Here is a 25,455-nt window from a genome sequence, read left to right as displayed (position 1 = left end):
AAAATCCTGTGTTTTAAGAACCATACAGCTACATTCGTACCCTCCCCACGCCACGCTTACCTTCTTGCGAGGCTACCTCTGACTCTTGCTGTTGCAAGAATCTGTGAATTACCCATCCCTGGACCTGGCTCCTGGGGCCCCTGGCAAGGCTTGACCAGAGAGGAACAAGCCCAGGTACCGATGTCTTTTCTTCCTTGGAGCTTCTGACAAAGAGGACCAGTGACAAGCTTCCCTGAGAGCCAAACAGCCCTTACTCACAAGCTGGCCAGTACTGCTACATCTGCCCTGACTACGTGGAAACCTTCAGCAGAGGGGAGGCTGCACCCACACTTCTCCAACCTCAGCCGCAGGCCAGAACATCTGCCCCGTCCCAGGCTGAATGTGCTGGCTGTCACTGGAGCTACACGCACAGAGCATCTGGCCACCTCTGCTGGGTTTCGGACTAAACAGCTGTTATAGAGAGAGATTTCGCAAACCTGCTGCTGTAACAGGTACCACGCAGCATGTCAGATGCACGTTTGTGCTGTGACTGCAGGGGCTGCCCTTTTTAGGTCAAGCTGTAGAGGTCTCAGAGTTCAATCCCCAGGAACGGCTTATGAAAGCAATTACTACCTGAAAGGTCTCGTGGTTGTTGTGCCACCGCTTTTAATAATCATGATTACATGAGATACTTTCTGCCATCTCAATCTTCTTTAGTACTGCTAATAAAGAAATGATGAAGCCCAACACTTCAAATAGCACCCAATGCAATGAACTGCAAGCGCTGAGGTTTGAGATTTTACATCCTGCCCTCCCAGAGCATTCCCTTTGATGATTTTAACCACTGAGTACTGAGCTTCGTATAAGCCACGAAGGGTGTGACATGCATGGTGGAGTCAGGGAATCACCTGTGGCCAGGGGCCCAGGTCGCTTGCTCTAACCACCTGGCAGTCCTGTCCCACAAGAGCACACAAGACATACATGACAGGTACATGACATTCAAGTGCAGTTGCCTGGACCATAATATGTTATTTTGGTTCTTCAAGCAATTCTTTCATTTATGCTTGGTTCAATCTGTTGCAGCAGCAACAGTCACTGGCAAAACTGGGAACATGATCCAGACCTCCTGTGCTTTACATCCTCTGACTGCTCTTCCTCATATCAGCATAGCTATATTCTTGTCAGATAATGACTGACAAGTAAAATCAAAGCCTGAAGAAAATACCCATATCCCAAAGGCTCAAATTTAGAGGTGGAGTCCGCACTGAGACATCAGGTCTGAATTTTGCCCCAGCACCTAGCCACATATTCACAGTACACTGTGTTTTGAGTAAGCCACCCCCGACACCAGGAAATACATGGCAGATCAGAATTACTTTGTGCAGGAGGAACCATGTAATCCTAAAATACAGCCTCATGTGGCACCTATTAGAGACGTGATACCTGCAAAGTACAGAAAAAACCCACCAGTTTTTTATTTTTAAGGAAAGCTTCATAGTGATCTAAGCTTCACAACAAAGCTCTGCAATGCAAGAGAATCCTAATGTTACAATTTTCAAATAATCCACTGATTAGTTACATTTTCCTTATAATCTCTGGTCAAAAAAAAGATCATGACCAGCATGAATTCCAAAGGGAATCCATTCACGTAACAGCCCTGTCCTGATTTATGTATGTGTGTATGCATGTACATAGATATGTACATATGCTTATGTAGCTAAAATATGCACATTACACATCTGTTCTGCCTACACTTAACTGCATAGGTCTTAATAGAGATCTTTGTCATGTAATTATGGGTTGCATTCACGGAAGAGTTCTAGGGGATCATTTTTGCTTTACATTCAAGAAAGGAAAGGAACCTCTAAAACACCCCATCGCAGCTTCTCTGACACCTTGCTAAGAGCAGGAAAGCTCTACAGGAGTCAGGAGTCCGCCTGGTGTGAAACACTGATGACCACCACATTCGCTGCATGACACGCTGGCACCCTTGTTTTGCTGAGCCATGTCAGAAGATGGTGGCAACAGTGCAAAAGGACCGTTTTGGTCTCATCCATACACAAAAAACATTCTCCAAGTTGACTTCAAAGAAGTTACACTAAACAAACTTTAAACCCAGTTTAAGACCATGGGCTATATCAGGCTTAGTTGATTTTTCTGGACATGCTTCAGATCTGATGAAGAAGGTCTGGAAGCCAATTTGTGAAGGATAACTGTAGCCCCTGGAGAGTGGCTGGCATTAGAACCTGAACCAGTCCCAAACCAGCATTAGCTGAACTACTTGTTAAGCCAGTTGCATTTTTGGAGAGGAGAAATTTCCCCACTGCAGTTTAGACTGCAGTGAAATGCTTTTAAACTGAGAAGTAATGTAGTGGTGGGCTGGACAAAAGGACTGAAAACTCACCATCAGCCAGGCACAGGAAATTAGCTAAGGGATTATATCAGGCTACAGTCCAAACGGCACCAGCCCGCAGCCTCTGCAACAGATGAGGGAAGCTGAGGCCATCCACACCTTGTTGTTTCCAAGGGTGGGAAGTACAGCACCACTGTTTTAAATGAAAGCCTTCGTCTCCAGAGCTGTCTGCCTGAATGAGGACCCCACTGGGCTCCTACCTGCCTAAAATCCCTTTGATCATCATAGCTGTACTGAGAGGAGCTGCCTGCATCCCCCTTCCCTGCAGCCTCCTCTGCTCACTCGGATGAAGACGCCTCTCGTCTCTTGGGTGCTGGGATGTGGGACAGCGCGGTCAGGTGGGGCACTGGGAAGGATCAGCGACTGCGAGGCACGAGAGAAGGCAAGAAGGAATACAGTCCCTCAAGGAGCCAGGTCAGGGAAAGGAGTATGGTTAACTAGACAAGGTGGGGAAATATATTACTTCAGGAATTAATTTAAGGTTAAATGGACCCAAAGAGAGAGAAGGGGGCTTTATTGTTCAAGTGGTTTTGTGTCATTTCTATCCTGCAGTCCCCAGTGGTCACCACCCATAGGTAAGAAAAAGCCAAAGGCCAAGAAGATTCCTGTGGGTAAATTCACAAGTTTTCCATGGTTGAAGCCATAAAAATTGGAGTACGGTGACAGAAGGAAAGCAAGGGTAGGTAAGGACTCTGTATTTGTTATCTCTTACATGATTAATTTGAGCCAAAAGTTACCCCGCAAATTGAGAAGCAAAAGAAACAAGCAGGGACAGACTGAGATGGGAGCTGCGGAAAGACCTGGTGGATGTGACACCCAACCACGCAATAAAAGATATGGGACAGATGATGGGGCAGCTTCATCTGCACGAATTACTTCCAATCACAGAAGTCACAACTGACTTATGCGGATCCTCCTGAACCCCTGCCAAGCAAAACTGTCCAGCCTCTGCTGAACACCGGTGTAACTGGGGGGAAAAAAAAGAATGAAACATTTATCTGGCAAGTGCTTTCAGTAAGAGAACACGGCTGTTGGGAGCTCAAGGGGCTGGAATGCTGGAGACAGTTCCAGGGGGACAGATCAGCCATCAGAGTGCATACGAGGCAGGCAGGGATTTTTAATAAAATGCAGTTTATCGCCAGTGATTACCACCTCCTATTTATACCATATGAGATCATGAAAAACATGGCACGTGTTTCCTTACTCCTGGAAACACAAAATCAGCTGAACAACTAGGTGATAAATTGGCCCTTTTCCTGCACTTTTGCTTTGTATTTCTAAACCTCTGTTTCCAAATATCTGTCACTTAGATAAAGCGAGCAATAAAAATCTACTAGAAAAATGCTTTCTGTGCCCCCCCCCCCCAACCCATAGTAGATTAGGATTATGAGTCCAAATTCCAGGGCTATTTCATTTAACATGTAAGTCTTAATTGTTCACAAGGAAGCACAGCCACTCCAAGTATATAACGTGAGAAAAGGAACTTCAGAGTCTCCAGAAAACCCATCATCTATTTCTAACCTTTGCTGGTTACACACAACAGGCGTTATGGACAAAATGTGCTAAGATCTAAAGAAAAACTGCATTTCAGGTAAACTTTTATGCCTCAAAGAGCACGCCTTTTCCCTGCTCCCCCTCAAATGTGGTTAGAAGGTGAAAGGCTTAGAGAGAGGAAATACCGCATTATTTCCACGGTAAGATTCTGCAGTCAAATTTGGGATAATACGGTAAAAGACTTCATTAGCACTCTTTCAGAATGACTTGTATAACTTGCTTGTAGCTTTGCCAGTTATGAGTAATGCAACAATCCCTAAGATACACCAGCACCACCTTTGTACCACATTTCTCTCATACGTTGCCTGATGTCTGCCGGACTCAGCCTTCTGGTAAGCGATCCCGCTGTCTTCAGCCAAGCAATCCTCACCAAGACAGGCCCATGCGGCGCGCAAGGCGCCGCAACTTTCACCTGCTCCTCACGCCACGGAAACGCTCCTTTCCGGTTGCGATGCTCTACGACTGCTCTGAGCACAGTAGATCCGCAGTGCGGCTGCTCAGCAAAATCTATTGCCCCTAATCTTTTTCTTATTAACCTGATGGTTAACTGCCCCTCCCCGACAGCGCAAAACGAAATGAATAATGCTACAAAGATAATTCGTACTGGGTGACACCCTGGTACTGCGTCTGCGTGGGGCTGTGGCTCCACGATTATTAAAACCAGGTCTACACATTGCTGGATCACCCAGGAGTACAAATTTGATCGGGATCGGGCCAAGGCACGTGATCACGCTTCTGCTGAATGAGCCAGAGCGCACGATACGGAGCCAACGCCAATTTTACGCTGGCCGTATGCCAGCCACAGGGGTGCAGACGATACCTGATCTGGCTGGAGTTGCGTACGGTGATACTTGATCCGGCATAAAGTCTGCTAGTAAAAAGTTAACCTGCCAAAAACTTCTTGAATTAACTTGAGCAGGCAGAGTGAATGAATACCAGGTCAGTGCTTCACATCATGCGGCCACCCCATTTTTGAGCCAATAATAGGAGTTGTACTGCTGGATTTTCTGCGTTGCCAAACCACAGCCTAATGTCGATAATGATGCTTATATGTACAGGGATCTCATTGCAGGATCAGGGTCTCGGAGCCCTTCAACTTGCGGTGCCTCCGACTCAAAGTGAAAAGGAAAGAAAAAAAGCAGAATGAAATCTAAATGTTTAACCTCTAAGTAGTCAATGGAGTCTGGAATCTGTACGTGAAGATGGAGCCATGGGCGTTTCTGTAGCAGATAAATTTAGATGATGATTAAAATAGAGCCTATTCCTTCAGGTTAGTGAAAGTCTTGGTACAGCAAGTATGTCAGTAACTAGGCTGATTTTAGTAGTATTTCAGTAATCCAAACAGTATTAAAAATGCGCCCTGTTGCGTTGAACAAATGTGAACTTTATTTCTTTTTCTTTACAGCCCTTTGGCACAGGACAGGCCAGCTCTTTTGAAACTGTTCTTACCTGATCTCTGGTAGAACTTAACCCATTTCTAACACTGCTGCAATAGCGCCCAGTGCTGAAACATGCACAGTTACCATTACACAAGGCTACAGATATGTAGGAAACGTGGATTTCAAACATTCTTTCTTGAAATTGCTCGGTTTATGTGAGTACTTCAACTATTTTCAAAGCTAGTTCAAGGAGACCATTAGCTGAAAGCGCAGTTTTCAGAAGTTTTTCCATTTCCCATCACAGAGGCCCTAAAACGGTCCACCCAGAAGTCCAGCAACCTTGGCAGTTAACCAGATCTCCGAGCTATTTACCATGCTCCTATCACTCCTGCAAGGATGTCTGGGCAGAAGGTTCCCAAATTTTGCTCCTCAGGGCCATCATGCAGTCTCGAGGCCAAACCTCAGACTGCAGCAGACCACATTCCAACAGGCTCAGGCGAGGCGGTAGCCGGCTTTCCCCTTGCCACCCTGTGCAGCAGCATGAGCCCCTCTCCCTCCTCACAGGGTCTGGTGGACCGAGGCTCCCCAGAGAGCTCACGGGTTTGTTTACCAGCCAGGCCAACGTGGCCCTTGGCAGACCCCGATGCTGAGGTGGGCCGGTGGCAGGCTCCAGGGGCTCATGGGGGAGCAGGGAGGCCTGAAGTGAAGGGGCTGGCTGGACTGTGGGGCTGAGCTGAAGTGGGGCGTTGCCATCCGCGGCTCGGTCCCCCTCCTCACGGAGCACTCTGCCGCCCCCACCCAGGCGGGGACAAGTCACCCGAGGGTGACTACACAACGCCCGGCCACGACTTCTCCTCACTGACAGGGCGGGAAGGGGGACGACGGCCGCCGGGGACGCTCGGGGGGGTGCCTCGGGCGCCCCCGACGGGCAGGGCACGGAGGGAGGCCCGCGCCCCCCAAAAGGCCCCGGTCCCCCGGTGGCGCCCCCGGCGGAGTGGCGGCGGGGGGGGAGCGGCGGGACGCCGCCGCGGCGCAGCAACGGTTAACGGCGGGGCGCAGCGAATGGGCCGCGCTGTTTCCAGGGCGACGGCTCAGAGTGTTCCGGATCGTACCATTGCGCAAGCGGCGCGGGGGGGGGGGGCGGGGGGCGGGGGGAACGCGAGCGGCGCCGCCGCCGCCAGGCCCGGCCCAGCGCCGCCTCCTCCCTCCCTCCCTCCTCCCCCCGCGCCTCGCCGCGCCTCCTCCTCCCCCTCCCGCCCGGCCGGAGCGCGGCGCCGGGGCCCAGCAGCGAGCGGCGCGCGGCGGAGCGGAGCAGGCGGCCGGCGGCGGCCGGGCCCGGAGCGGCGGAGTCGGTACCGGCGGCGGGGCGGGCCGGGCCGGGCCGGCGCGACCCCCTACCCTCGCTGCCTTCTCGCCGCCGCCGCGGGATGCGGGCGGCCCGGGGCCGCGGGCTGTGAGCGGCGGCGGCGCGGAGACAAAGGGAGGCGGCGGGGCTCGGCGGCCGGCACCAGGGACGGAGCGCGGGGGCCGCCGCCGCCGCCGGGGCGCACCCGCCCGCCCGCCGGGAGGCGGCACGATGCGGCACGGGGCGGCGCGGCCGCAGCAGCGCGGCGGCAGCAGCGGCGCGGCCCGCCCGGCGCGGCGGTAGAGGCGGCGGCGACCGCAGGGCGCGGGGCCGGGCCGGGCCGGGCCGGCGGTCGCGCAGCAGCGTCTCCCGCGGGCCGGGCCGCGCCGCCCGGGCCGGCGATGTGAGGGCGGCGGCGAGGAGGAGCGCGGCGCGGCACGGAGCGGAAGGCGGGCGGGCCCCGAGCGGAAGCGGGCCGGGCCCGGCGGCGAGGAGGAGCGCGGCGCCGGCGGGGGCGGCCGGGCGCGGGCGTGCGATGGAAACGCACATCTCGTGCCTGTTCCCCGAGCTGCTGGCCATGATCTTCGGGTACCTGGAGGTGCGGGACAAGGGCCGGGCGGCGCAGGTGTGCACGGCCTGGCGGGACGCCGCCTACCACCGCTCGGTCTGGCGGGGCGTGGAGGCCAAGCTGCACCTGCGCCGCGCCAACCCCTCGCTCTTCCCCAGCCTGGCGGCGCGGGGCATCCGGCGGGTGCAGATCCTGTCGCTGCGGCGCAGCCTGAGCTACGTGATCCAGGGCATGGCGGACATCGAGAGCCTCAACCTCAGCGGCTGCTACAACCTCACCGACAACGGGCTGGGCCACGCCTTCGTGGCGGAGATCAGCTCCCTGCGCTCGCTTAACCTGAGCCTCTGCAAGCAGATCACGGACAGCAGCCTGGGCCGCATCGCCCAGTACCTCAAGGGCCTGGAGGTGCTCGAGCTGGGGGGCTGCAGCAACATCACCAACACTGGCCTCCTCCTCATCGCCTGGGGCCTCCAGCGCCTCAAGAGCCTCAACCTGCGCTCCTGCCGGCACCTCTCCGACGTGGGCATCGGGCACCTGGCGGGCATGACGCGCAGCGCGGCCGAGGGCTGCCTGGGCCTGGAGCAGCTCACGCTGCAGGACTGCCAGAAGCTCAGCGACCTCTCGCTCAAGCACCTGGCCCGTGGGCTGGGCCGCCTCCGCCAGCTCAACCTCAGCTTCTGCGGGGGCATCTCGGACGCGGGGCTGCTGCACCTGTCTCACATGAGCAGCCTGCGCAGCCTCAACCTGCGCTCCTGCGACAACATCAGCGACACGGGCATCATGCATCTGGCCATGGGCAGCCTGCGGCTGTCTGGCCTCGATGTCTCCTTCTGCGACAAGGTGGGGGACCAGAGCCTAGCCTATATCGCACAGGGCCTGGACGGGCTGCGCTCCCTCTCCCTCTGCTCCTGCCACATTAGTGACGAGGGCATCAATCGCATGGTGCGACAGATGCACGGGCTCCGCACCCTCAACATCGGCCAGTGCGTCCGCATCACTGACAAGGGCCTGGAGCTCATTGCCGAACACCTCAGCCAGCTCACGGGCATCGATCTCTATGGCTGCACCCGCATTACCAAGCGGGGCTTGGAGCGCATCACCCAGCTGCCCTGCCTCAAGGTGCTCAACCTGGGACTTTGGGAAATGACTGAGAGCGAGAAAGTCAGGTGAGATGAGGGGGGCACCCCGAGACCTCCGTCTCCTCTGGAGGGACTCACTGACTGACTGACTGCTGCAACGGAGGAGAGAAAGAGAGAGGGGCACGCACAGAGCCATGCTACCCACGCACCCTGGCACCAGAGGGAGGAACATAGAGAAAGAGAATATATCCTTGACCCTTCTGTGCTGCATACCTACCCTTGCTCTGGAAGAGGAGGAGGAAGGGGGGGGGTGGGCAGGAGGAAAGAGAGAAAGCACCTATCCTTTTTCCAGGGCATGCCTCCAGCTCCACACTGGGGAGCCAGAGTTCTCTCCCTTCCCCCCCCAGCATCCTTCCCTGCAGAAGAGGTAGAAGCCCACACTCTTATGCACTGGGGCTAGAGACACCCCTCTTTATCCCCACTCCCTGATTCCATCCCCTCATGCACTAAGGATGGATAAAGACAGACCCTTGTTCTGCCATGTATTCAGAATAGATTATTTTTGGTTTATATAAAGGAGAGTGGGAATGGAGATGGGAACAAACAGTAAAAACAGCAGAAAAGGCTTCCTAGCTACACTTATGTACCCAGTCATTCTGCGCTGGGCACAGACACAGCTTTTGGTAAAATAACCATTCCACCTCTGTGCTTGCCCCTCCCCTGTCAACTGGGAATTGTGACAGAAATACTGCTCCCTAGGTACATTGATTTTTTTTTTTAATTTTTCTTTTTTCAATCTGTTTTCAATCTCCAGTTCCACGTTATTCTCTACTGTGGGTGGATGCAACCTCCCACTATTCTAGTTCTCCACTGCACTGAGACTAGGGATAGCTACAGCCTCTCCTTCTGTCAGTACGTTTCCATGTCATCCTGCACTATGGTTAACGGAAAAGCCTAGGCACTCCATTCTCTCTCCCCATCTCTCTACTGGAGATGAAGATACCCTTTCCTCCTCCTGTCTGTGGGGACTGGACACACCCCAGTCTCTTAAGCCTTCCCGTGCACTGGGGGACACAGAGTTACCAAGACTCATCTTCCCTTTCATCATTCTCTCTTTTTCTCCCCTCCCTCTTCTTGGCAACAGGGATAGACATATCTGGCTACATATCCATTCCTCTTTTGGTCGGGGGTGAGCAGGTAGAAGGGATGGCTAGCTCCCCTCTACCCAGGGGAGGAAGAATCTCCAGCTTCATTTCTGCTTCATTTGAGATACTGTGACCTGTTTTTATTTTGAAATGCATAAAAAAAAAATTACTGCTACAAAAACAGCCTCTTACTCTCCCATCTATCCCTTGCTTAAGTCCTGTAACTGATCCCAGTTTTCCTCACTCATTCTCCTCTTCACAGTATTCATTTTCTTACATGGTTTTATTTTTAAAGACATTTGAAGTTGCTGTTCTTGTGGATTTTTAAGTACATTTTTTTTTCTGCTGAATATATTCTATATATATAAATATATATATGATGTCTGGCTACCTCGTTTTAATTTGTTACTTTTTTTTTTTTTTTTCTCCTCAAAAGCCCTGGAATTCTTACAGGAAAGAGATTTTGAGACTGAAACATTTTTGTGCCTAGACTGGAATAATGCCCCTTGGGTTTGTTCTTCTTTTTCTCCCTGCCCCCCCCCCCCTTTTTTTTTTTTATATTTTTGTTTTGGTTTTTAAGCTTACCCTATTGTGTCCCACCTTCACATTCTGGTTGTGCCTCTCCCTCCCTCTTCACTGGGGACCGGGGACCCAAACTGTGCTTCTGCATTTTTACGCTTCTAGCACAAACATGTAACGTGAGAATCCACACTGAGGATTGGGCTACTGTTAACAGAAACGTGTAAAATGCAAGTTCGTTTAAAAGAAAAAGAAAATTATATATATAGATATATGCAAATGCTTTCCCCTCCCAAATCACCTACAAAAGGTCACTAGCGAGGCTTCCTGTTTGTAGGTGGAGAGGAGCAGAGCTGGCCTGCAGGCCCCGAGGCTGTAATGTGAAGGGGAGGAGACTGAAGTTCATCTGTCTTATCTCTGTTCTGTCAATAAAATGGAGCTGGGTCTTTAGCTGTTTTTTTTTTTTTTAATTATTATTTTAAAGAGGAAGAGTTTGGTTTTTGTTTTGTTTTTTTTTTAAAAGAAAAATATCTTGGCCTTTTTTTTTTTTTTTTTGCTCATCTGTTCAAAATCTCAAATCCTCCATAGTAACAGGCCAGACCACGGAGTTAACACAAACCCAGAGACCCCTATGGATTAATTGTACTGTTTGTGAATTTGTATAAAAAAAAAAAAAAAGATCCTCTTAAAACATTTTATATTCTTACAGTAAAAGGTTAAACATATTTATATAATAAAAGAGGAAATATGAAGTATGTTTTTGAAAAAAAAAAAAAAAAGCCGTATCTGTGTTGTCTGTGCTTTTTAAAGACATGTATCTATCTATTTATCTGTGCTTTTTAAAGGTATGTATCTATCTATCTATCTGATGGGTTTGGTAAGTATGCCGTGCGGCTCATGCTGGGGGTTTGGGGCTGCTCACTCTTGTTCCAGTGAGTGACGGAGTAGGAGAAGGAAGGAAGGGACTGGTGCCTCCTGCGCAGGATGTTGAGTAACATCATCATGAAGAGTTTGTAAGGAAGGGGTTTGGTAGGACCAGCCTTGTCTGTGAGAGTGCTTGCAGCATCCGCGGGGAGAAACTGAGTTCAGCTGCACATCAGCGTGAGGGGTCGGCTCAGTCTGAGGTCAGACAAACTGAATGTGCTGAAGCTCGCTAGCAAGTGAATAGAGTATTCAGTGGTAGAGGAAAACATTTGGGAGGGGGGACAGAAGGGCAGCATTTCTTAATTTTTTAAAGCTCCAGGTAGATGGCAGAGGGTTTTTTTGTGATTTACATAAATTGAGGCCCACCCTGGGTGGAAAACCCATCAAATAAAAACATTTCCCAGCAGCAACAACCACCAAAATCCATGCCCTCACTGGTGCACGAGGACCTGGGAAATTAGAAGTGTCTTGGTTGGTTTCCACTGCCCAGGCAAAGATTAAAGAGGAAGTAAAGTGGGAACATTAAAAAAAAAAAAAAAAAGTGTTGGACTAATCTAAGGTGTCCTTTGTCCTACACCGTAATCTTTCTCCTCAACGTATGACTTTTAACCCGACGGGTCCCTTTTTAGTCTTCCACGATGTGGGTTTTTTGTTGTTGGCGATGGAGCTTAAGCGGTGTTTATAGGGCAGTGACAAAGCCTGTCTCCCCCCAGCCCGGCGGCAGGGCTCGCTCGCCCCACTGCCCCCTTCCTGCCTCGAAGGAGGGGGAATGTGAAATGGTGGAAGAAGCCGGAGCCATTGTTCAGCAAAGTTAAAAGAGGAGCTGTCCTTGCTTGCTTGCTCAGTCATGCATACTCAATCTGGCCGGGCCCGGGTCCCTATGGAAAGGAGGAGGGCGATTCTTTCCCTCTTTTTAACATTCCTCTCCAGGCCTGGCTGTATTTAAGCTGCTTTCCTCCACGCCGAGGAGGAGGGAGGGGGATGGTCTGAAGTTCCTGTACATTTGCATTTTAAGCACTTCCAGTGCTGAGCAGGCCACTTTGTTCCCCCCGCACTACCCCGCTCCAGCGGCCCTTGGCTGGGGTGCTGCTCCAGGTGGGTCGGATGCCCTACCAAAGGGGGTCCCCTCCGTGTCCAGGGCTGGCCTGCCCCAGGTGCTCAGCCTCTGCCTCCACAGGTATTTTTTGGTTGAGGCTGGACCGGGCATGCTTCGTTGTTGCCAGCTCTAACCACCTCACCCTCTTACGTCAGTGCTGCATTTCAAAGGGGAAAATAGTGCCCAATTCTGGCCCTCTTAAAAAGAAATGCTGTCTCCTCTGTATCCTAAGGACCTGGACTACCTCAAGGTTTGGACTTTGGGGTGCATGTTGTTTTTTCTCCCCTTTCTTTCCAAGACTTCCAAGCTTTCTGCTGGGAGTCCATCACAAAAGCTGCATTGTTCGCTTTAGGGAAAGCCACCACAATTGGATCTAATTGAGCCTGACACTATATCCATCTTCCTTTCCTTGGAGGGAGGTGTGGGGGTCTGTCTTTCCTGTGGTAAGAAAAAAAAGAGTTTACAGTAACTTCTTGACTGAAAAAGAGGATGTATGTGTCACGTTATAAACAACGGGAATTCCAGATCAGGTTCCCATTACTACTATAAACGTAAATGTTCCTGGGGTAGGCAGCAATTTCTGCCAGGGATGGGGAACGATGCACCTCTTGTAAGGTAGGTTTGTTTCTGCTGCATTTGAGTGAAAATGGCATCTCTTCTTATTAAGCCCCACATTCACATGGATAATAGCGAGGCGTCTATGTCTAAATACGACATGTGTGCTCATACATTCTGTAATCAGAAATAGGACAAGATTTTTTTTCCTAAGTAAACCCCAAAACTTCCTCTTCCCACTTAAAAAAAACAAGCCAAAACATTGTCCGCATGGCCCACAACACCATTTAAGGGGAACCCAAGCCTAAGGAAGCTGCTGAAACCAAAGCCTCCCTGAAGCCCAGCATTTAGAAACCCCGGGCTGTTCCCATAGATGGAGCAAGTGCTCCTCACGTTGTCCTCTCGTGCCCCAGTGTGACAGCACCTCCTCGGACACTGAGGCAGCCCTCACTGTCCAGCGAGGCCAGGGCTAGGGGAACGCATGTGTTTAACTAGTAAAGAGAAGGGTTTCTTAAATAATCCATTGCCAACAACCATAGACCAATTACCACATGACTCCTCAGGGTAACAAGGAAACTTAATTTTTCACTCTCCAGCCACTCTTGAATTTTTGAACATAACTCAATTGGCAAATGGGGTAGAAAACCATAAAAAAACCCAACACTATTTGGAAGCGAGCTGGAAGTCTCCCATCTGTGTCAGCGAGCCCGCAGTGCCCCGACCGGTGGCCTTGGTGCCAGCCTTCGCTGCTGCGCCCAGCAAAAGCGCTCCCAGCCCGCCCAGCCATGCCAGTTGGGGCAGCAGGGTCCCTCGCCTACAGCCGCACAGGCCAGGGGACAGAAGATGGAGCATAAACCAGGGACCCGCTTTATGGACTGGTGGCTCCGGGGAGCAGAGGGGCCATGCTTGAGAGGTGGCGACAGAAAGCGGAGCAGAGCAGGAGCGACGCAAAGGAGGGATGAAGGGATTGGGCAGGAGAGGAGGTGGCCAAGGACTGAGGGGCACCTGCAGGGGACGCCGGCTTGCAAGCTACCGTGAAGTCTTGCGTGTGCGTGGGGGTCCCTGGTCTGCTGCAGCAGCTGCTCCCCTGGCCGGAGCTGGTGGCTGGCTCCTCTCCCTGGGAGATGGGGAGGAAAAGGAGGCTCCACCTGGGTCCTACTGCCCTTGGACTAGCATTTGGGAGGTCCATGCATGACAGATTTATACACTTTATACCTTCCCGCCCCACGCTGTGGGTTTGACTGAATCAGTTTGTTGTAGTGGTTCCAGGGCCCTTTGTTTTCCCGTTAATAAATAATGGGGTCACAGGGCAGCTGTCACACAAAGCGCCTGGGGCCTGTGCTAGGACAAGAGGTGATCTCCGTGCTAGATAGTACAGAGCTTACTACTGAACCTGCCCTTTAGTGGTCAGGGAAGAGTTAAAACAAGAGCTGGGTGGCCAAGACACCCAAAGTTTTTGGAACCAAAGCCGGAAGTTAGCACAGGCTGGCATTAACAGCTCAAGGGTAGACGTCCCTCAGATCTGGCAGCCTCGCTACCTACGTACGGAGGATGCTTCTAGCAAAGTGGATCCTTTTTTGCTTTCTCTCCTCTACCTTAAATCCCACTCTTTTAGCCTGCAGCTCTTTATTAGTGCCTTCTGTGGAGGAAAAATATAATCGATAAACTGGGTGGTGCGGGCTGGATGCGAAGACCCTTCAGGACATTGGCGAGGCCCCACGCCAGAGCTGCTGGCTGGGCTGCATGACGCTCCCCGCCACGGCCAGCCAGCGAGGCCATCCCGCTCAATTCCCTGGCCCCAAGCTGCACAGAAGAAAGAGCTGGAGAGGGTTCGTCGGGCTCCTCTGCCAGAACTTAAGACTCCAGCCTTGTTTGGCAGGGATGCTAATGCTTCTCCTCCTTCTTTAATTAAATCTACCAAATACATTAGCTCTGTGGCAGTCCAATCCAAAACAGCACCGTGGAGATTTCGAAAGATCTGAATTTGATCTGTCCTTATAACAGAAAGACAAACGGAAATGGGATTTTCCTAAAATTTGGGGCGTGTTTTGGAAAGGGTGTCAAAAGTTTAATACCAGAGCCTGGACACGTGCCCTAAGCAAGTATTTCCACATGAGAGGGTTACTGAGACATAAACCAAACTCCTGCTACAGAAACTAACTCGGAACTAGAAACGGGCAACTCCTCCTAGTTATTTTCCTTCCTTTGAGTCTTGTGTCTCTGGGCACAGTTTAGTGATTTCAAGATGAAGCAATTTCCCTTCCCAGCTTTATAAAAAAAACCAAAATTTTATCTGAGGTTGATCCTCTTCCTCCCTCTCCTTCCCCTCTTTCTCTCCCAAAATGTCCCAGCTTTACAGCCCCAGGGCAACTTGAGGGGCTCGGCAGGTCTGCACCAAAGGTGTATAGAGAGTACCACATGGGCATGCCGATTGCAGCCCTGCAGCCAGCAGCCTCTCTCCTTGTTCAGTGAGCTAAAATACCAAGCACCCAACAGCAATAAAACCCTGCCATTATCTCCTTTCGTGACAGCCACAGTTGCATGCCTGGCACCTCAGCTTCGGCGTGAACCACGCGTATCCTTCAGCGCTATAAACTCCTCCAGCCGCACGCTGGGGAGAAGTCCTGTAAGACCGCTTGTGCCACAGGCGAGCTGGTTTCCTCCGTTCCTCCAGCCTCGTGGAGCCGCCTGGGATGCAACACCTGCCTCCCGGCTCCGGCAAATCTCCAGCTACTTGGCCAAAGCGCCCCTACGCGCCACCAACCCCTACGGGGGTTGGCCAGAGGTGACTGGGACAACGAGATCCCTTGGGCCGCTCACCTGTCAAACACTCGGTAAAACCAGACAGGGACAACGCGGCAATACAGAAAAGCGAATGCCGCCTTTGATACCAGCGGGGTTTCTGCGTTGGCATGGGCTGCGTGAAGCATCTGCATTCCCTATCCATATCCGGACCCGCACAGCCACCGGCACCCCCAGGTTTCTCTCCCCATCTCGCAGCGGCTCCCCCGCTCTCCCGTCGCCGCCGCCGCTCCCGGGGCCGGGCTCCGCCTGCAGGTCCGGAGCCGTTCCGCCAGGCGGCAGCATTGCCCGCCGAGTGCCGCCGCCCGCCACCGGGTCGACCCGCCGCCGCCACCCGCACCCCCCCCCCGGGGAGCCGGGGCTCCCCGGGGGGGACACGTATGGTAGCGGCAGGTACGTGTGTTGCTTGGAGGGGGGGGTCACCTAAGGCACCGAGCGAGAGGGGTGAGAAATGAGATGGGTGAGTTCGGCAGCCCCCGACCGCACCTGTACAGGCACGAACCAGTGCGGGATGGCTGAGGTCGAAGCTGCAAAGGGATGGTGAGTTCTGTTGCTACTCATCATCATCAGTATTTGATGGTGGGGAAGGGTCTTGAGGGTTTGCACCCATAAACCGAAAGGGGAAGACACAGCTGGCATAGCTGGACCACCGGTCGATGCACCCCATCGTTGCATGAGACCCGCGTGCCTCAGCCCGAACTGGCTGCCTTCTAGAAAACACCAGTCATAGATTTAGTACTTCTGCCTGAAGTCTGCATCTCTTGACATCTATAGCTTGATGCTAAGAAAATTATTTTCTTGTTTGTTTTATGATACTTTCTTTTTTTAAAGCCTGCAAGTACGAGAATGGTAATGGAGCAGGGTCGAGCTTAAATGCTTGGATTATTTTAGTTCACTTTTGTTGTGTAGGGCTTTGCTATCTTGTTGGCACAGTTACTCACTCTGCAGTGATTAAAGTGTCTGGAGCTGTATGCGCATGTCCTTTTTAGCACCTAAACTTGAATAGTTTTTTTTTCACCTGCTTCTCACATTGCTGCTACTAATACAGTGATGGTGTCTTTTTCAGAAGCAGCTATACCTGATAATTTACTAGAATTAATAATTAGCTTCTGCATGGCTCATTACACGCACAGATGTCAGAAAGGGAAGTATCATCACGAATGGGCAAAGAGAGGTGGAAGCAACTTGACTAAGGATATGTCCCAAATCCGCGAGTGGCCAAACAGCGCCTGGTGCCCTCCTCTCCTGTCTCCAGTCCAGCTTCTGCCACTTGGAGGAACAATAACTGAAAGTAATTTTCCAGCCTAAGGTAGCCCTGGAGAGGGAGGGTCAGGACAGAGAAATGCTAAGTATGAAGGACATCTTTCTACTGTTCCCGCACCAGGCTCTCCCACCCAGAGCCCCGGAAGCGCTGGTGTACGAGTACAGGCTATGGAAGAGCTCCCAGCAGCAGGAACCACTCCAAAAAGCCATCCCTATCCATTCAGACTCTTCAGCCGTTGCAGCTTTTATTTGAGGCAACAGTGAGTCTCGCCAAACAAAGGTGAAGCTGACAAAAAGCACCGCCTTGACAGCCCCCACGGCCGAGGTCCCGTCACAACAACAGGTACGGCTCGGATTGCAGCTCTCCCAGCTGCTCTATCTACATCTTCACCAGGACTCTCCCTGCAGCGACGCTTGGGGACCACCCACGAGGATAAAAGGCACGGGCAGGACATGGTCCTTAAGGCTGCAAATGCTATCACCCCTCATAGCTCTCCATCCCGTGAGGCACCTGTCCATTAGCAAAAACTTGCCCAGACCACACCAAAGACCCATCCAGCGGCAGCGACTTTTGGTTTCCAGACCCAGACCACACGGCGGGAGGACTCGCGCCTGGGCTGCTCGCTCACTCCCCCTCACCTCCACCGGTTTCAGACACAGCATGCCCTGGGGACGTGGCGGGGACATCATCTCCCGCACACACCTGCCAAGGAGTCAGCCAGACAGGGGGAGACTGCATGTGAGCGGCTGGGTATAACTTCCACCCTGTCCCTAGTGCCAAAAACAAGCATGTTAAAGCTAATCTACCTCTGTCTCAGCTCAACTGCTTTTCTGTGACTAAGCCCCTTATAATGGTTTTACTAAAATCCCCTTTTGATGGAAAAAATCCCAGCTGGAAGTTTCGGGCAGCGGCACAATGTGCAAGTCTGCGTGTCCCTTTCCCCAGCTTCACAAAAGCCTCTAATCGAGTGGAAAATTTGCTCGAGGCCAGAGGTTTAGGCCTGCAATTATTTTTTAAGGGATTATCAGGAGAGAATGGGAGTACTTACGACCCTCCCTCTCTTTGTGTTTTGCTCTGTGCCGCCTTCAGACAGAGTCAGCCAGAAACCTAAACCACCGCCGCTGGATCCAGCGAAACCAGGGCTCGTCTGAGCAGCACGCCTCCTCTCTGTCCTACGGGATGATGGACCCCAGCCTCCGTGTTAGACAAGTTGCACTCCAGCACCGTGCAACGAACAGAAATGCTTTTCAACAGAAGCAACACTACGAGGTTGGGGTTTTTTTAATAACAGCTTGAGAAAAAGCAACCGATTTGAGACCTTTGAGCCTCGCCGAACTGAAAAAGCAAGGAGGAGGCAGGGATGCGGTCCACTGGACAGGCTGGGCTTTGGCTCTGCAAAGCCATTATGCAGGAGGTCTTGCAGAAGTTACTTGCAGCAAGCTCCAAAAAAAGACTTGGCACCAAAGACACATGCACTGCAACACCCAGCTTTTAAGGGCCTTGCTCCAAGGGTGGATCCCAGGGTTAGGGTCCTCAGTGCTTTCGCGGCCTCTGAGAAGAGTCAGACACCTCTGAGGCTCCAAAACAACTTCTTGCTGGGCATGGAGCCACTTACTGTCAGCACGCTTAGCATAGGCTGGCCAGAAGAGAAATGCTGCTGGCTCTCCTGCCTGAGGAGCTCGGTACCTTGCTCAGAGCTACCAAGAACTGCCTACGCTCACACGTGACCCAAAATTAGGTGTTTTGTCTCTACCGTCAAATTGCCGTGCTCCTGTTCGCATGCAAGTGAGCCATACCCAGAGGAAACAGCGGGGTGCCCTGCTTTGAACAGCAGCCTAAGGAACCTGGAGACCTGCCTTAATTCCTCCCTCCCTTCGTGGCACTTCAAACCTGTCCCTCCTGGAGAAGGCACTAACCATCGGTTCTCAGGCAAGGGCCAGGAGAAAGGGCCACTCTTCACTATGCCCATATAAGCTAAGCTACGGTGCGGATGATTATTCCAGATTTGGTGCAACAAACAGAGTAGATGAAGGAAGTAATGGCTATAGACTATGAGCATTTACTCTGGGGGCCCGTCTCCTTCCGAAACCTCTTGGCATGTTGCATAAAGCAGCTGCTGGATAAAATGCAGGAGGAGGTTTTGATCCCTAAGCCTTCCAACCATTCGGCTGCTACATAAGATGTTTCAAAAGAAAGTGGCAGCTGCCACTGGGTTTTCGATTTTATCGTGCCTGTGTGTGCTAGGTGTGCTCCGAAAACACCTGGGGAGGATGAGGGGCCAGGATGCTTCTGTCTTTCCGGATTGTGATCAGACTCGAGAAGCTTTGGGCAGGCACACTGCTCAGCACCTGAGGGGTGTTTAAATAAATAAAAACAACAAAACCCCACCAGACAAACAAACAGAAAGAAAAATGCAAATGAGGCACTTGTGGAATTTAGATGCCTCCAGGAGCTAGGTGTTGCCTAAGCCGCGGATTTTTATTTTGCAATTTTGAATACCGCCTAATTGTAATTTGTTTTGTGGGTTTTTTGGGGGTTTGGTTGGATTTTTTGAATCAGGTCTCTTGCCCTTCTTTGCCTCATTCTCTCCACGCACACGGACACTGTTTTTGCAGAGTTTCAAGATAATAAGATAAAAAGACAAATGGCTTAGCCTGCTCATAATAGCTCATTAAGGCTGATGTGCTTTAAGATACTCTGTACATATCTAACTTCTGGAAGATGGATGAGTCTGCTCTCCAAGACAGCTTGAGAGCTTCACTATCCAGAGATAAGGGACCCAGAATCACCAGTAACTAGTAGTATAGGATGTGACCTGTGTGATTCACTAGCGGCACTAGAAATGTAAGGTCAGGTGAAGAGTCAGCTCCAGCTCCACCTTCTCACCCTAATAAATTGAGGGCCAGGCATAATGCCACAGGAGAGCCTCGCTCTTGGAGTCCCGAGTCTATATATAACCTTGAAAAGCCCTACTTACAGTATCACTGAAACACTGGGGACTTCCAGAGACCACCATCCAAATTCTGCACGGAGGCAGGATCAAGTATACTTGGATCACTCCTGACAAGGGTTTATTGTACCCATTCCTAAGGCTCTCCCTAAAGGCATAGCCTGCAGCCCCCCTATCCAACCACTTCCAGTTTACTTCTAATATTTTTTCTCCATATCCACCTTAAATATTCTATTTTTCCTGCAGGTTAAGCTGTGTTTTTAAATGCTCTCCACAACTGGCAACAGAAGAGAGTTGATGACTGTTCTGTTTAGGGCAACCTCTTATGGCCTGGACAACAACTGCTTTCCCCTAGTCCTCACACTCACAGCTCCCTGCAGATACACCTCAAATGCAACACGCTTCAACTCCCCCTCTGTGCAGGGTTGCCTTGTGAAGAGCCCAATTATCACGCCGCATTATACAGGTGGATTTCTAGATGTACGATAAACATGCCTGGAAATTATTATGATCCTCTCAAGTGTTTGTGGCCTGCAAGACCTGAATCCAGAATCCCACCGTGAAGTGATTTGCTCACCGGGATGTTATAAAGATTTTATATTTTACAATATTATTATAATATATACCGTACAGATATTATAAAGCTACAGCTTGCCACATGTAAATTGTTTAAGCTTCCCAAGACATGTAGATAACTCAGTATCTATCCTCTGTCCCAGCACTCCCACTACTTTATTTTACAGATACCTGCCAGCCCCGCTCCTTTATCCTCCTCATGGGTATTCCCTCGTACCCCTTGATCTAGCAGCAGCGTTCCCCACAGGCATCAGCAGGGACTGTATTTCTGTCCCCTGCCCAGGGGCCACTGACGGGGACACGATGGATGTGCTCCGTTCAGTTAAGACTAAAGGTAACCAGCGTTTCACGTGCAGCTGCCCAAAGTAGAAGGGTCTTATTTTTCTAGCGTAGCTTTACAATGCAAATGAAAAGAGGGAACTGACAGACAACTGGAACAACTCCTGTTCGAGATGTAGACTGCACCAAAACTGTCCTAGCATGAATATTACAGACCTTTGAACTTCATGGGCTCTTGTTGATTCTGCCACCAGTATAGGATGTCCCACAATCATAAACAGAGTGAAAAAAGTGCGTTTCCAGCTCTCAGCAGGAGTCGTGCTGACTGCCACTGGTTTGTGGTACCCAGGTAGGTATTTGTTTCCTGCTTGTGCTATCACTACTATTTTCTGAGACAAAATTTCAAGCTCATCACTGAACAGAAGTGCTGAGCTACAATACAGCACAGCAATAACGTTGCTCATCCAGGAAATTACAACTCCACGCCTTACATGGTGTATTGCCCTTGTGTGTAGCTACGCAACGCAATGGGCATCAGCGGCAGCAGAGTAAGGCAAGCGGAGAGGCTTACGGCTTGCATTTTTAGAAGTCTAGGCATTCAGACATCCCAGAGCACCGCAGGAGCTTCTGGTGACTTGTACCTCCCAGGAAAAACAACAGAGTTCCAGGCTTACCTCATGACTGCAGGCAAGTCCTGCCACCCCTCTTTATCTCACCTGCTTTGTGCTTAAACTGAGAGTAGTACGTACCTATGGGAATAGCAAAGCTTATTTTTGGAGGTTCCAAAAAATACTCGAGACCTCTGCATGTAATTCATCAGAGAAGTTCTGAACATAATCATCGATGTTCCTGCGCCAAGGGCACAGTACAGGGGAGTTGTCAGAGCCTCCCAACACCACCAGAGGAAGTCCTAGCACACGTTCATTTCTGCCCTCTCCTACACCATTTCCTTGAAGAATGGGCCTTGTAGAAAGAAGGGTTTCAAAATGCAGCTTGAGTGCAGTAACTGCCGACATACTGTGTCAGACAGGGCCTTGGTGTTGAAAGAACTGTCTATATATTCAGCTGCGTATTGTTACAAACATTTAAAGAAGCTGCTTTATCCAAAAAGGAAGGAGAAGTTATTATTATTATGAAAGCTGGGAGGTTTCCAGGGTTGCTGGTGTGCCAGCAAACAATCCAGAGCCAGGATAGATAATCACAGTAGAAATGATAGGAAAAATCCCGAAGCGCCTGAGGACCACCTATGCAACATCTGCACGTCTCACAAACCAGGTGTTGCTCCCTGGAGCACGTAATTTGGGCACGCATTCCGTGTGCCACTCCTACCGCCTCCTGGCTCCCGCCAGAACAATGTCACGCACTGCCTACAGCTACGTGCAAAGCGAGTAGCGCCAACCCCAGTTCAGAGAAATCTGTCATTTACCCAAGAATATGTTGTGTCAGTACAAAACTAGCCCACAGCTGGGAATCAGCAGGAACATATTTGAGGTATCGCACTCACAGAGGAGGAACAGAAAACTGCTTTGCCCACAACTGCCCAAAAGCAACTGCAGCAGTTTAAGTCAAAGACTTAAAGGGAGGCACACAGAGAAGTCAGGGGTCAGGCTCCAAAAGATGGAGAGATTTGCACTCTGGAAAACAGGCTGCAAAGCACTAAAGGCAAGGGGGAGTTTATCCCAGCAGCGAGTTTCACGCTGTGTACAGACGTGCTGTCTTTACAGAGGCAAATGCATCTCGGTATGCCCAGCATCTGGTGTGGCTCTGGTCGCTTAGTCCACGGATCCTACCACACTTCAAGGACGGGAACATCTCTTCTTCATGCACTGGCTGTTCTCAAGGGCTAAGGCTGAAATCCTGGCAATAGTTCCCCCTTCTCTTTAAAAACAAAGAAAAAAAAAACCAAAACTGCAAAGAAAAACAAAACAAAAAAGCCAATCTCTAGTCAGGAGCCTGCTACACCACAGAATGAAAAAGTGCTTACTTTTCTTCAGGAAGAGATTATATTTCTTGTATCAGGTTGAAGGTGGTCGTGGAACGGGGTTCAGCACATGGATGCAGTTCTGCGAGATTTTTATTTTAATAAATATGCATAACTCCAGGGGGAAAACCTCTGTCAATACAAATCCTATGGAAAATATTGCTCCTGTAGACAGAGGAGAGACCAGTTCTGTTTGTGTATTCAGGCACTGTATATATGAAGATATTTTAGAGGCCTCTATACTTAGCCATTGTGGTTTCGATCTTTCCCAGGCCAGAGGTAGCTGTGTAAGCATATAGTCAGCATTGGCTAAACAAGTACTTTTAAAACCATACTATTATTACCAAGTTAGTTAAAGAAGGCTTTTTTCTTCTTTTTTTTTTTTTGGGGGGGGGGTGGGGAAGATCTCTAATTCAAGACAAAATCATTAAAAAAAAAAAAAAAACAACAAAACAAAAACCCAACCAACACCCTTCTAGCCCTTAGAGTGAGATGTGTTTTTCTCAGTATCTCTTTATATTTAACTGCAGCCAGACCACTTCAGGTCACGATCTCATCTGATCGCGGCAGGATGGCAGCGCTGGGTCTCACCGATACTCCCGGGGAAACCAGGGTCCCTCAGGAAGCGATGCGGGTGACTCAGGCAGCGGAGCTCCTTCCTCTGAGTCAACACTGACCCAGTGTTTCAGCATCATGCTGGAGGGCACTGACCTGCCTGGCACGTTGTCTTTTGGAGGAAATAAATGGGTGCCTGACTACGCTTGTGGTTATTAAAGACAACACGTTGCTTTACACAAACATCGGCATTTGGCTACGTGACCGCTCCCTATGTGCGTAATTACATTTCTGCCTTCCTCCACTTTCTGTCCTGAATTGTTTCAATAGCTGCTGTGTTTCACCCAGCCCCAAATGCACTTCGGTGGTTGGAGGGGCAGTTCCAGCAGAGCCCAAAACTAAGAACCTGGAATTTTATTGCTGACCCCACCTTTGGTTGGCCTCATATCCTAAGCGTGTCTCTCCTATCTTCCCCTCTCCCTTGCTTTCCCCATGTGCAAAAGGGGGATCACGAGAAGAATTGCTTCTGTAAAATGCATTGAGAGCTACCGGTGGCAAACCCCACACAAGAGAGCACTATAAAGATGAATTATGTGAGTCGGCACTGTTGATTAGGTATGCTGATTACACATTCTGGGATTTTTTCAGTAGAAAAGGTGTTAGGGAGAATAAGAGAGATTTGTAAAGACAGCACTTAAGTCTGCTGTATCTGATATAATCATGACCTATGATCTTTCTTCAATCGAAGAGCGCCTTGGATTACAGACCAGACAGGTATTTCCCCCTTTGATGCAGAGGAGTTTGGTGATGCCTGCTCTACAGTAAGTACTCTAAAGGTGCTGAGCATTAGCAGGATTTTTTTTTCCACAGGCAACTCAGCTGCCTATAATTATCTGAAGAAAAATTCCTCCTCTTCTTCCCTAATCCCAGTGCTCTGATCCCATGCTACATTTGCTCTGGGGACTCAATTTCAGAGCCGTGTGACATTTACAACACACAGTCCTAAAAACACATGAAAAATACACCTGGTTCTGGGATTTGGCACAAACTCAGCCCAGGTTCACCAAAAGGTTTGTAACTCTTCTGAGCACAGCTGGGACCAAGTTACAGTTTTGTGTTGTACCTTGTGGCTTGGACCAAAAAAAAAAAAAATCTGATCAAACTTGGAAGCTTTGATGGAGATGCACTCAGAGAGTTTGAGTTCAGTTCAGGGGTAAACTTGGTTCAAAACTCAGAGGCTGGAAACTGCCTCGAGCGGAGAGTGGCTAGAGTATCCGCATTCAGCTGCATGGTGAAAAGGATCAGCTTGACAGGGGTGACAGCGACCAAAGAGCAGACCTGACCATTACCAACGCTGAGACAGCCATGAGCATGCTACTATTGTAGTTCAAATCAGGATTCACTTCAGAAGCAACTCTGCCATCAATCCCACTACTCCTCCAGTGATCTGCAACCTGGAGTAGCCTTACAGCTCACAAATTGGACTCCCTCAGGATGAAACTGCATGGGGGACCACGCTCAAGGAGGGCACCTCACACATCTCCTCCATATCCACGGGGCCAGACAAGAGCTAGTCCAAAAGAACGCACTCCCCACCCCACAGTGCTATTGCATGTTTACCAGGTCTTCAGCACCAACAGTTCACCCTCCGGGCCCTCTCCTCCTGGCCCACTCTGCCTGCTAACACGGCCATGGCTACCGAAAACTAGGGCTTGGCCGCCAGGGAATGAGAGCGCAGAGGTACCAGCAGTACCCAGTTACTTGGGATATCTGTTTATGAGCACCCTCTGCTGGTTATTACAATATTTTTCTTCCCTCCAGGCCAGCAATGCTAGCAGGCTACCTCTGCTAAACCAGCGAAACGCTGGGGTGTGGAAGCAGGGAGCCGGTCCCAGGTACCCCTGGGATGCCCCGGCATACAACGTGCCCAGCGCACTGGGGAGGACTGCTCTGCACCAGTATATCTGGAAACAATCAGAGCCCAAAGACATACTCATAACAAAAAAAATTTAAACCCAGCAAAAGCCTTCGCCACATGACTTAGCGGCTTACAACTCATTTCAGTCTGAACAAAACATAATGCTGAAAAAAAGATGTAACACCCAAAATGTGTACGGATGGCAGCCGTATAGGCTTTGATGTTGTAACGTTTCCTACTGCGGCTCAGACCTGCAGAGGTCACCTATCCACCACGACACTGGGGTGGATGGCTAGCAAAGAGGTAACTGAGACAACCGAGTCGGTGGTTTGACAAGGTGGATAATTGTCATCTTGAATCTACGGTCTGGGAGGACGACAACATCATCCTCATATGCCACATCTCAGCCTTCAGGTGATGAGAAAGTTGCGGTCACATCTGATCCCAGCCAGGTTTAGAGTAATCATTCAAGGCAGAGATGTTCGGGAGCACGAGGCTCTAGCTTAGAGGAGTCATTGCCTGTGTCCACTGTCAGATGTTTCAAAGGCAGGTGTTAGAGGTTTATGGGGCCAGG

General features: G+C 50.5%; 2 protein-coding genes across 2 annotated transcripts in view; one reads left to right on the top strand and one right to left on the bottom strand.

Annotated features, from left to right (window-relative positions):
• Positions 1 to 25,455, bottom strand: part of WNT5B (Wnt family member 5B) — a 75,203-nt gene that overhangs the window by 32,007 nt on the left and 17,741 nt on the right. The window lies entirely within an intron of this gene.
• FBXL14 (F-box and leucine rich repeat protein 14) lies at positions 6,582 to 10,722 on the top strand. Its single transcript, XM_054841424.1, has one exon. The coding sequence runs from the start codon at positions 7,206 to 7,208 to the stop codon at positions 8,406 to 8,408; it is 1,203 nt and encodes a 400-aa protein (XP_054697399.1). The 5' UTR covers positions 6,582 to 7,205; the 3' UTR covers positions 8,409 to 10,722.

The sequence above is a fragment of the Grus americana genome, chromosome 1 (genome assembly GCF_028858705.1).
Source record: "Grus americana isolate bGruAme1 chromosome 1, bGruAme1.mat, whole genome shotgun sequence".
NCBI classification, from domain to species: Eukaryota; Metazoa; Chordata; class Aves; order Gruiformes; family Gruidae; genus Grus; species Grus americana.
Note: the sequence above shows the minus strand (reverse complement) of the source record. Positions and strands in the feature narration are given on the sequence as shown.